General features: G+C 37.8%; 1 protein-coding gene across 7 annotated transcripts in view; it reads left to right on the forward strand.

Annotated features, from left to right (window-relative positions):
* The window catches only part of LDB3 (LIM domain binding 3), a 114,205-nt gene that overhangs the window by 72,009 nt on the left and 29,197 nt on the right, over positions 1-12,999 (forward strand). For 6 of the 7 annotated variants that reach the window (XM_050976398.1, XM_050976401.1, XM_050976404.1 and 3 more), the window contains one exon: positions 12,334-12,369. In XM_050976398.1, the coding sequence (XP_050832355.1) occupies positions 12,334-12,369 (36 nt within the window). Of the gene's footprint in view, positions 1-2,397; positions 3,269-12,333; positions 12,370-12,999 lie in introns of those variants that run through there. The other variant, XM_050976403.1, reaches the window with a different exon arrangement.

Raw genomic sequence — 12,999 nt, forward strand, 5'->3', positions numbered from 1 at the left:
TTGACATTATAGCCCTCAGGGATTTATTTCTTCCCTCAAATATGGAAGCCTAATTCTCATTACATGTATTGTGCATTATCTGTTTTGATGTAATAGCACACATCCAAAGCCTTATTTTGATAGGATTTAAAGCATTGTGCTGAACTTAACATTGTCCCATTCATATCTGCGAGTAATATGTGATTTTAAAGAAATAATCTCTCTAGGTCTAATCTGTGGCTTTGGAAAATACAAAACAGTGGAAACTTTACATGGTATAAGATATATATTGACAATAATTACCTGATAACACATCAACACATGTAAATTGCACATTCTATACAGTGTAATTCCAAGTACATGACTACATCCACTATGCTTTGCACATTTTCTGCAGCCTTTAGGTATCACTGTGTTATTCTTTTCTTGTTCAAGGATGCTTCTGGTTATGTTTAGGCACAGCTGAACAGGTTTAAGGTGTGCATTGATAGTAGAGGAATAAGGGAGCATGTGTAGGTAATTACACAGGGACAGTGCAACTGGTGTAAGCTCTGGTGCAAGGAATGAACTGGGGTCTCCTTCCTAAGCCAGTGACAGTGCTGGCACCATCTGGGTGCTTGATACCCACCTCAAATATTGGACACACTCCACTGGGGATTTGGCACCAGGGCCCTGGCTGTGCAGGCATCCATCACTGTGGCCTCAGGCAGGCTGAGAGCAATCTCTCCCTAGTGCTTTCTCTTGTCTCTTTGTGTCAGATCCTCAGTGTAGCCAGCAGGAATTGCATGGAATGGCAGTCAGGTTTCTTCCAAACACTTAGGAGTGGAGGGAAGAAAGATGTAGCTTATTTTTGACAGAACTGTTTTACATTAAAATAGTCACTTTTAGATTGCTGCTTCCAACTTCATGACATATGTTCAAAAATACCCAGAAGCTTGGGAATTTGGGTGGCAGAACATTCCTGTCAGTTAATATTAATGAGTGTGTTGTATGATTGTTCTTTGCTCATGCTGCTGCTATTTTGAAGGCACACATCAAAGTATAATTTGCTATGAAAACTTTTCATTGCTGGTGTGATTATTGTGGAATATGTTCTGGAGAGATGGGATCCATTTCAAGCCAAACAGATGTTTCTGAATACCTTTTCCTTGAACGGAGGGGTAATATATTCAAAGCAGTAGGGGAGTTCTTAAATTAGATGTCAGACCCACTGGAGCTGGTATATTCTGGTGTAGCTGAAAAAAATGCCATCAGAAAGTTTCAGCTAGAAATACTTTATATCTTCTAATTACCTAAAAGCATAACAAATAGTTTGAGAAGTCAGATCTCAAGACTCCTTTAGGACTGTTACTTGCATGGCACTGTGTTACTAAGCTCAAAAGATTTAGAAATATCAGTGAATTTGTTGGCATTTACTCTGTTTATTGTTTTGTGCTTTCCTCAGCCTGAGGAGTAAAACCAGCCCAGTCTGCTTCTTTCTGTTTGGCTGGTTTCACTCTCAAGTTCCACTGCATTAACACAATTAATTGTCTTGTGTTTTGAGTGTAAATAATGAGGAAAAAATGACCTTGTTTGCAATGACTGCAAAAAGTTTTGCAAATAACAAGAACATTTTTATTCTGTTTGATATACTTCTCCTTGACTGTGCTATCATCTCACATCTTCCTTCTTCCCCTTTTTATGTACAAAAGCTGAATTTAAACTATGGAGCATCTAGAAACTATTAAATCCTGAGAGGTGCTGAGCATTGCTCAAGCACCCCAGTCTGCAGTTGGGGGTGGCAAGAGGTGGCCAATACTTCACAGGACTCTGCTTTGAAAATCCCCTGTTGTTCTGCTTTGTGACACAAATGACCAGAAATATCTATGCAAAATGTCAATGCTAATACTCACTAATTCTGAGGAAGCTATAGAAAAGTACTGCTGAAACCTGGGGTTGGTGGTCCTTGCAGGAAGGATAGCAGGTTATATATGGGCTGACCCAAGTGTTAGAGAATGGAAAATAATTTGTATTTATTTTGCACTTGTATGAGTTAACTTTCACTGACTCCTCAGTTGTGTGAGAGGGAGGGAGAAGCCAAGAGAAACTGCTGGGAGGAAAACAATAGGATTACACTGCATTTCTAGCAAAAGCAGCCCTGTAATACCAAGCACAAGTCAAAGAATAAGAAGTTATATCAAGTTACTTCTCAGAAATAAACCACTGCAAAGCCTTTCACACATGGTCCGAAAAGCATCACCCAGCCTTCACTATGCTGATTTGAAAGCTGAGGAAAAAATCCAAATAAATTGCCACTGCCCTAGTTGTAAGGCAGGGGTGGTAGCCATGGTCCCTAACCCCTTTCTTTCTCCCTCCTTTCTTTCTTCTGTGTATGTGTGTCTCTCTCTGTCTCTGTCTCTCTCATTCCTCATGCCACAGGGAGAGGTTTGAAACGGAACGTAACAGCCCACGCTTTGCCAAATTGCGCAACTGGCATCACGGCCTGTCCGCGCAGCTCCTTAATGTTAAAAGCTAAACGCCCTGTCCGAGGGCAAACACTGAGTCCCAGTAACACATTAACTGCTGGCCTGACTTAGAGCCTGAGCCTGCCACTCGTGCAAAGATGTGCTGCTAGGCACTTGGTTTCTGCTGTTAGCCTGTTAGCCATTCACTGTCACCAAAGGTGAAATCATGACACAACCCAGGACATGTTCTTCATGATAAAGTAGCTTAGCTTTTTTCCTTTATCTTAAACTTCAGTATACAGCAAAATGTCACTATTGTAGTCTCTTGACTTTAATTCTAGGAGAAAATGAGAGGAAAGTTATTGACAGTATTTCTTTAGAAGGAAGAAGAGTGCTGTTTTCAGAGTTTTACTGTTGTAAAGATAATGAAGTAAGAGAAAGAAAGTTGAAAAGGAAAACTGATTGGCCTAGGCTTTGCTAGATGTATAACACACGTAGTTTGTGTAGCTAAATGATGCTGTTTGAAATAAGATATTAGCAATGTGAAGTTATATTTCAATATATTATACTGGCAAAAGTCATTTACTGAAACCACTGCTGTAAGTTTTGTGTTGGAAACTTTAATTTATCATTATATGAAAGAGAGATAGCTGAGGTTGCTCAGGATCTGCAAGGAAATGACATTTTACTAGAGGTGATTTAGGAGTGAGAAGAATATATCATCTGCACTGCTGGTGCACTGAAGCTTTTAAAAGCATCTTGTAAGTTTTAAGGAATATGTTGCCCATTCTGTATTGCTCTTGCTTTGACCCACATTTTTTCCTGTATATAGCAGCGTGCTTTATCTGAAATAAAAGGTTTTAAAACTAAAATAATTCTGTGCCTATTTTACACAGTACTTTATTCTGTTTTAAAACAATAACTGCTTCAAGTGATTATTGAAAGAAGGAGAACTTTTCTTTCCCAAATATAAAATTTGGTCAAAAATCTTTCCATTATTAGCTGTAATTATTATTGACCTGTAAGTTGTCTGAATTGGAATAAAACTGACAAAGCAGTTGAGTTAGGTACCTTTATCTGGTAGCAGTGATTCCAATCAAAGGGATTAGTGCATGAGATCAGATTGAAACTATTACACTTTTTGCTGCTTCCAGATTTGTCTCAGCAGTTTGTACAAGAACCAAGTTCATTCAAACTCCCTTTTTTTTTCCTGTGTTATAGAAACAAGGAAGCACAACTGTTCATGGAGAATTTTGCATGAATCAGCCAAATACTGAAGTGTTTAAAGGATTATCGTACATATATAAAGAACCTAATTCTTCAGTATTACTTAAGAGTACCTAAGCACTAATTCCTTTTAAAATGCATTTCACTTTTCTTAGCTGAATACCAGAGAACTTCAGGACATGCAACTTAATTCACAGCATGCATTTATATTTTCCTTATGGGAACACAAACAGATTCTGATCACACTATCTTATTAGTACGTATGGTAGATCAGCATCACTGCATGAAATAAGAGCAACATTTTAACTTTTCCTGATTGGTGCCAGGAGCAACCTTTGGTGAACCAAAGTCGTGGTGAATTTTACTTATGTATGGAAAATTTTGATAAATTTAAAATACCAATAGGCAATTAAGATTTTTTTCATAAACATAAAATGTACCTAAGCAAAATAATCTTCTGGTTCTAATTTTCAACCAAATTAGATATTTTTATGAATAAGTAGTAATACAGTCTCTTCATGGTAATAACAATTGTGCATCCTTAATGTTTTATGAATAGAATACAGATAATAGTCATTCAGACTTGTAGTGCATGTGTTAGAATGAAAATGTCTAGATTATATCTCAATGTTTACACTTAATGTTATTTTGAAAGGTATTTTAATGATATAAATTCAGTGCATATAAACTATGTAATCATGTAGGGCAATAGTTTTAATCCTTTTTTCTGTAGGATAAAAAATGGAATCTAACATTCTCCAAGCTGGCAGCTTTTAGCACTGCTGCAATGTTAAAGACCTTTTGTGAAGGTGCCTTCATTAATCCTTACAGCAAGATTTTTACTACAGCATATTTCAACTGCTTAGTCCAGTCCCTTTAAAAAAATCTCACAAGTGATGGACTTTTTGTGTTGAAACTGTCAGTCAAGTATTTAATTTCTTTTTTATATATAGACTAGTTATTCCTCAACTCTTACTCCTCAAAAAATTTTTACGTTGTCATGGTGATCTTCAAGTCCAGAAAATTAATGTTATGGATCTCTTTTTGTATAGCTCTGAAGAGGCCTTGTTTTTGCTTCCTGAGGAGGAGGCAGACTTTGTCTGTAAGGGCCAGAGAAATTGGCCTGGATTTTTCACTCTAGTGCATATAACTGCTAGTGACAGGAACAAACCTAGGCCTGATAAAAAAGTGTTAAAGTTTTGGAAAACACCAGTAGCTTTGTTCTAGTGAAAGGGCAAGCCTAGCCTATTATGTTTTTGTATGTTCAGGCTTATCTCACTCTGTGTGGCTTCTGATTGACCAACGCCATCTTGCAGTGTTTCCTGAGCACTTGCAGAGGTCTGCTGTCCCACACAGGAAAATCAGTCATAATTAATGGCAGTGAGGCTTAAAATAGGTTCCTGTTTGAAGACTCAATGAGTCATGTAATTCTTTAAACCAGCACTGATGATGGCAGGTGTATCTGTCCCATGCTGAATATATTTTGACCTGTGACGTTTCTGCTGAGCAGAGGACAATGGTTGGTGACAGTACTGTCTTCTAAATAACCTCCATGCCAAAAATAAAGTAAAACACAGGATGTGGGTACTCACATGCACCCCCCTGCCCTTCCCAATATTGCCAGTAAAGCATAGCATATAAGCATTTAATGAAGACACAGCAAAGCTGATGCCAGTAGGAAATCAAATCCAAAAGGCCTTCCAGGTAAATCTGCTTGTCTGGTTATGGCACAGGGACATGCTCCTTTTCTGCTGTGATACAAGGCTGTTTGATCTAAACTAACCTGTCTCCTGAATCCTGCTGCCCTGCCTCCTGCTCCAGCAGCCCCCCTAACCTCCTGCAGTGCTCAGTTTGCAGCAGAGGCTCTGACTGCATGCAGTGTGTGCTGATGGGATGTGGCTGCAGTATGGCTTTAGGAGAGTGGGTGTGACAGGTTGACCTCTGATCCTTTCATGCATGACAAAATGACAAAAGGAGGAAGGTTCTGTGGCTCCTTCCCTTGCCTCCCTCTCCTCATGCCTGACTGCACAGGAAGGACAGTATGTTTCTGCGAAGTAATACGGAGGTCACTTCATTGCAGTTTCTCTCTCATTATGCACAACTGGGTGGAGTATATCTTCCAGAGCAAGGAAGAAGTATTTCTGGGAATACTTTATCACTTTCGAAAAATCCAACATCATAGAGCTTTCTGAAACCTTCTTCAGGGGCAGAAGTGACACCAGTTTTTCACTTGTGCACTCCGGTTCCCACAGGAGCTGAGTTCACATTGTAGCTGAGTTCATGTTCTTTAGCTGTGTCTACCATGAGCTTCAGTGACTGGGATTACCATTATATGTATCAGAAACTTAAATGGATCCTTACACGAATTTGAGTTTGCAAAGAGTTAAGAGCCAGAATTTTGGTATGGTGCATGGTATTACCAGATAATTGCTTTCTTCAATCAGTTTGCCTTTAGTTGACAGCTTTCTGCAGGATACATGAAAATTAATTGACTAAAACTTGCTCTCAAGCACAATAACATCCTTGTTCTATGGCTGCTAATCAAAGCCATCTGACACCACTAAGAAAAGCTCAGGCATCTTGATTTCCTTCCTTGGTTGGCCAGAATTTCCAGTGATTAACATTGCTGATCTGCCCAATTACCAAAAACCTCCTATCTGCTGCTCAAATTACCAGAATTGCTACTTTTGAAAGACATGGCCTATCTTTCCACAACAGCTTGTAAAATAAAGCAGACTTCTCTAGGTAGATTTCCCACTTAAAGAACATAATAAAAAATAATAAGCACATCAATTTAATATCTTCTAATCCCTGCTTACCTTTTAACACCTGAAGAGTGACAAAAGTGTGGGAACAGTGAAATAACTCAATTGTCTCCATGGAATCTTGAGTAAAATCAGGAGAGAAAATTGATCAAATATAAGGTCTTTCTTCCTCTAAATACTCCTGGAGGTTCTACAGGAAAAATTTATTAGGGCGTTTTAAATCCCTTGTTTCCAAGTCAGTTCTCTGTAGAATAAATTGGTCAAAGAGAATGTAAAGTACAGTGTATCCACTTCAATGTACCCACTTAAAATTGAAACAGTGAAGCTTCCATTTGCAATTAGAAAATACCATTAAACTTTTCTCAAAACAGTTCATTATGAAAGTAATGCATAAGCTAACAGAGCCTGTTAAAGCTGAAATTAAACTGTGGGTGTTGGTGTACTGACCTATATGTAGCATTTTATCTTTACCACCTCAGTCTTCTGCACGTTCCCATCCACCATGTAACGTTTGCATGATCAGAAATGAACATTAACTTCCATTTTTACTGTGCAACCTTTAAAATTTTTAATGTGCATCCTTCAGCTGATGCAGGTGGCTAACCAAGACACCAATGCTGCCTTTTTCTCTGGCTGCTCAGTCCAAAAAGGGAAAAGCAGTTCTAGCATGCAGCAGGTTTTCCAACAAGCATTGTAACTCAGAGGCACTCAGCTGGGGTCTGTGCATCATCAGCCTGGCTCACAGCTTTGCTTAGGATGAGCTGGAGCACAGCGCTGGCACTGCTTCCTTTTATTCTGCTTCTAAATTGCATTAATGTCAGCAAAATTACCCTAAATACTAATAACTTCCTAATAGTTCATTTCCATGTAAGCATTTTTGTTGTGGCTGACCCAGAATGTTATATGATTACAAATGAGAGAGAGGGAAGGTAAGAAAATCCTTGAGAGAGTTTATGAAATAAAATTTAACCCACATTCGGAAAAAATGACAGCATTCTAATTCATACCAATTAGATATTTGATTCAGGAACTGAACAGCACTGACACATTGCAGAGTTTGAGGGGCAGCTTCAAACTTAGTTTAATGCCATGTAGAGGAAATATGAATTTTCTTATCATCAATGTGCACAAATTAAAAAGTAGGCCTAAAAAACAAGCCCCTGAAAGCAAAACCTCTGAGTTCTTGTTCTTTCCTCAGCTTTCCTGGAGAAAAGTGAAGTCATGATGAGAAAGAACATGTCAGTGAGAGGGGAATAATTTCCTGGCATACAAACCCCAAACTTGTTGTGCATTGGTTTTGTCTGTAGTGGTCAGGAACACAGACTGAGAGTTTGGATCCTGTGCTCAGGTGCCTGGTGGCAGTTCCCTGCACTTTATACTGTGGGGCTGTAGAAAGCTACAGGAAAACATTCAATTAAATTGAATTGCACACTTAAGGCCAAGATAGGAAATAATTATCTGAATTCAATTCCAGCTTCAATTGCTACACATGCTCATAATTTTGCAGTCTTTGTTCTTACTAAAGTGATGTATTTCCCAACAAGATAAAATTAAAAATTGGAGTTCATATGCCAGATATCACAATGTAAACCTTGGGCAAGAGTTACCTTTCCCCAACACAAAGGCTGCTGTATGTCCAGCTGCATTTATTCTGTGACTGTTAGATTTAACAGCAAACCTGTAGATGTCACTAAAATGCATTAATGGGAGGGATTGGCTTGGATTCTAGTGAGCTGCTTTGATTGAGTTCCATACTTTGTGTTGAGAACAAGCTGCTGGTTGTTTTCCACTGAATCTATGATAATGCTTCTTCTCTTCTGTGGCACTGTCTGCACAAACCAGGAAACCCCTGTGAGGAAAGTATTTCCCTGTTTTGGAAAGCATACATAGTAGGATATATTGCAATTGTTTTGGCGTGGGCTGCTCACTTTCTTAACTACAGTGGCTGAAAAAGAGAGACTAGCTCTTCTACCCCTTTTTGTGATCCCAAGCTGAAGTGTTAACTAAACCAGCATGATAATCATATTCTGTTCTCTCCAGTTAACTGACTGTCATTTCTTTGTTTGTCTTCTGGTGTCTTTGTTAAAATAACAGAAATATAGCCTGGGGTGAAAAAAGGCAAGCAACCTCAATAGTCATCTGACCATGGAAAAATTCTCAACTGCAAATACAGAAAGGTAGAAATAGCCTCACTGGATCAGAACAGCAGTTAATCTAGCTCAGAGTCCAGTTTCCAACAATGTCAGTCTCATGCCTTCAAGACAAAAAAAATGTTTGGAAGGCAATTAGAAAATAGCTTTCTCACAACTTTACCCCCAGACACCCTATAAGAATTTCTTTAAAATTACTTTGTTAGTTTTACTTCTAAAAAGGAAATTTTATTTTTAGGCAAATATGCTTATATAAATATAAGTATATGCTAGGATGAAAGTTATAAGTCTGATTAGTCCTACAAATCCACACTATATTACTAGAAAAACAGAATTTTTAATTTCAATAAATATAGACCCTAATAATCTGTATGTTTATTTCCCCTTTGAAAAAAGATTGTATATCTATCAGACTCACTAGAAGACGATATTGTTCTCAATACAGTAAAATACTGATGAACTGAACAGATATATTTATTTTAAAATCTATAATACCTCATTAAAGAGGGTGAACTGATACTTTAAGTACTCAGCTGGGGTTTGGGAGAGCTTGCTTCAGTTATTTACACTGCTGTGGGCTTTCTTTTAGACCATGAGCAAATCTGTTAAGTTTTAGTCTCTCATTTGTAAAATTCAAAAAATAGTCTTGCTCCACGAGATTATAGAGAAAAAAACTCAATTAGAATATTCACTTTTTGCTTCAGTACTGAAAGAGAAGTTGAAGGACCATGTGGGCCCTCAGGCCACCTCATGCTTTTATGTCACCAGGTCTTCATTGCACATCATAGGATTCTGTCTCCACATTTTAGGGGAATAGAGCAGAACTTTTCCACAGAGACAGTCTAGATCTGTCACTATCTAAGAAGGCGGATGGAAGGTGCACCACCGCCACATTTCAGCTTGCCTGCTATGTGTACATGTTTAGGCATCTTTGCATTTTGTTCCCGAAAGGTAGAATGGAAAAGCATTCCAATATCCCGTATGTACAGTTCAGATTTAACTTACTCTTGTATTGAAAATTCTGAAGATTCTCCAGGCTATTTTTAGGATCCAATAGCACACATTGGCTTGCAAATGAATATTGATTTCTGTTACTCAAACTGTCTAATTCTTGTTGGTGTGTGCAAGGGAAATATTCTATTTCTATCATTTCATTCTGCCTTTAGCACCATATCATGTAACATATTTTATGAGAAGAAAACATTTCATAATTTCTACTGTATAATGTCCTGTGGAATTGGGAAGACAGTATATTGCATAAGCAGAAGTCTTGTTTGAAATACAGGTCCAACATTTAATGAAATCTCTGGGAGTTGCAGTGTTCTCTCAGAACAGTCATTGACTGAAGCCCTTCTATCAAAAGCCATTTCAGTGGGGACTAAAAACAACTGCAGACAGAAAAAAAATTCCCCACAGTAATTTTAAGTCTCTCCCAGTTAGCTGAAAACTATTATCTACTACTGTCAGTTATTGCAGCAGCCTGTGTATACAGAGGTACAAACAGCTCACAGTATTCCTAGCCAAATTCTTTCATGTTGTAAGGGTATTGACTTTACTGAGCCTGCCTGAGGGATGTATTTGGCTCAAAAGTAAAGTTATTTCTGCATTTACTTAGCAAAAAATGTTTTGATTGTAAAGGCCAGAAATCCAGTTGTCAGTTCCTTAAAATGCAAGTATTGCTAATCAGAGGCACATCTGAGCTTGAGCCTTTCTTCTTGGTAGCCAAATGGGAATTACTCCTATTGACTGGGAAGAGAAATAGGTCCTGGAAGCAAAACCATGAAGAAGTGTTATGTGCCTTTGAACTCATTTTCCCTTTTACTCTGTGCCTTTACCTTTATTTTATTCTGTGGAAGTATTTTACTATACTTCTCTCTCTGTCTTAACCTTCCCAACTCCCCTGCCATTGTCACCCAACGTTATTCAATATTGTATACTTGGGGGAAAAGCTCTTGTGAAATACTGACCTCAAAGTGACCTTTAGTCAAGTGACTTTTTTTGCCTTGTTCAGTGTAGCCACAGCTATTGGAGCAGAAAAGTTAGGATTGGATTAATTGTAACAACAGAGGCTTAGCGCTGCTTCAGCCTGACCCCACCTGCCTGCCTTTTGGTCTTGGTTGTAATTTCTCACAGGGCATTTGGCAACACTGGAGATAAATAGTGCTGTATTTTGTTTCCAGGCCCTGTGTTCTTTAACATTGTTGCATGATGATAGCTCTTGGTAAATTAACAGTTTCCACCCCTGCACAGTCTCTAATCCATCCTCCTGCACCTTGTTTCATAGCTGGCATTGCAGTGAACTCACAGCTTGGTTACCATAAGGACAGTGTTTGGTTTCTCATTGCTTCAGAGTGGTGAGCCATCGACCTCATTGGGAGATTTCTCTTCAAGGCAGGCTCTTCTGACCACAGGAACATCTTATTCAGACACATCTGACGGGCATTTCCCAACTTCTGGGTTTCAAAATTCTGGCTTCAATTCATATATTTTAGGGCTACATTTGGTTAGAGGTTTTAAAAATTCATAGAGAATACCTATGACCAAGCCTTTGCTGATCTTAACTGGATTGGTTTTTATAACTTTCTTGGAACTGAACTAAGGAAAGACTATGTGACTGTACATATATATGTAAATGTATAAGTACATAAACACAATACTGGTAATAATGTGGAAAACATTAAGAATAGCCTTCCAAACATAGTGTAAGTTAATGATTGGAGCCCAGCAAATCCATATAAAGAAGTGCATGTATTCCTTTTTTGTTTTCCAAGGATGCTTAAGGAAGAAGGTTCAGTTAGGTAAATGAGAACATTTGGTTTGTGGTTTGTAATTTTACATGCCACTTAAGAAAAGTGTTCTCATTTGGCATATTTCAGCTTTAAACCTGTTGAAATTTCAGCTCAATTCCTTAAATAGGAAGGGATGCAATCGCCCATTAAATTGCTGAATAGTGAAACTATCTCAATTACTTAACTAACTGGATTTCAAACTTAGGTGTTTAAGGCTAATGGATTCTATTCTTTATGAAATTACTTGTGTCTTAACCTCTTGCAGATAAAAAATTGCTTGCATTTAAACAGATCAATTATTTTTCAAGTGTGTATGTGTGTTTACAGAATAACAGCCCAGTTCTCTGTCAGTGAAACTGAGGCTGACTTAATCCTCACCTCAACAAAGGAATGATTTCCAGTTGAAGAAATTGTTTCTAATCCAATTTAGGTTGAGAAAAGTAGTATTTGGATAGGGCAGAGAATTTTTAAGTGATGCCATGCATAAGAAATCCTTTTTGTCCTTAAGTCTTTGTAAACCATTTAACTGCTTATTACTTCAAAATATCGGGTCCATGAGGACTGCCCAACTCTGATTATTTTTTAATGCTTGGATTTGGCATCCAAGTATGTTCTGCTAGAGTATTATTGAATTCTTTTTTAAAAGGAAACTTATTAAAGTCAAAACTATTCCTGAAATTGTGTACACATATACAATGTCTCGGTTCTAACCATTGATTTTCCTTTTATTTTATTATTGAAACAAAGCTGATTGCAATTGATAAGAGGTATAGAGCAGACTTGTATATCTGGTGGTTTCACCTGGAAAGCTGAAGAGGTTTCTCACAGCTGTATTTATGAGCAACCACTCTAGGATGCTTTTTGCAACCAAACATTTCTCCCCAACCCATGTTCTTCTTCCCTGGTTGTTTTGGGTGGGGCTTTTTTTGCCATCACTGGCAATTGCATTTATTTCATACAGTATCCCCTCCTTTCACAGAGACAAGGAAAACCTTGCAGCAGCATCAGAAAACAGGTAATGTTTGCTGTGTTTGATTTACTTCCTCTTAAGAGAGTATCTCCACTTCCTCCGTATTGTTCTTACCTCAAAAACTGTTATAAAAATACACTGTATGAGTAGATGATGAAAGTAGAGGCTTCAGCTAAGTGGGTTCATTAGACATTTCTTTCTCATGTGCTGTGATGTGGAACAGGTGGAGATTGTGTTTCTCAAAATTTTAAACCTTAAAAATAAGAAGCTTTAAATAAAATATTCCCAAAATGGAGTACTGTCAGTTTGTGATGGAGTTTTAAGAACAATTTCCATTTTAAACTTCATCTAGACTATTCAAGATGTTTTTAAAATCTAAATAGTATTATCTTTTAAAGAGTATTTATATGACAGATCTTGGTTGATATTCAGTGGGTTATGAGGTTCAAAACAGTCCCTCTGTAAGTTCTTTCATGTCAAGTTGTTTTCTCACAAAGGATCTCAGAACATTTTGCAGTTAAGTGTAGAAATGTGTTGTTTTCAAATGTGTTTATTAAACCCCCAAGTACTGATACACATGTATTTCTTGAGTGAATCTGACCAGTTGTTTGGAGCAAAGAAAGGCCTCTTAGTAGTTAGTCATGAAAAGAATTTTATACTATTGCTTTTCTCTTT

The sequence above is a fragment of the Serinus canaria genome, chromosome 6 (assembly GCF_022539315.1).
Source record: "Serinus canaria isolate serCan28SL12 chromosome 6, serCan2020, whole genome shotgun sequence".
Lineage (NCBI taxonomy): Eukaryota > Metazoa > Chordata > Aves > Passeriformes > Fringillidae > Serinus > Serinus canaria.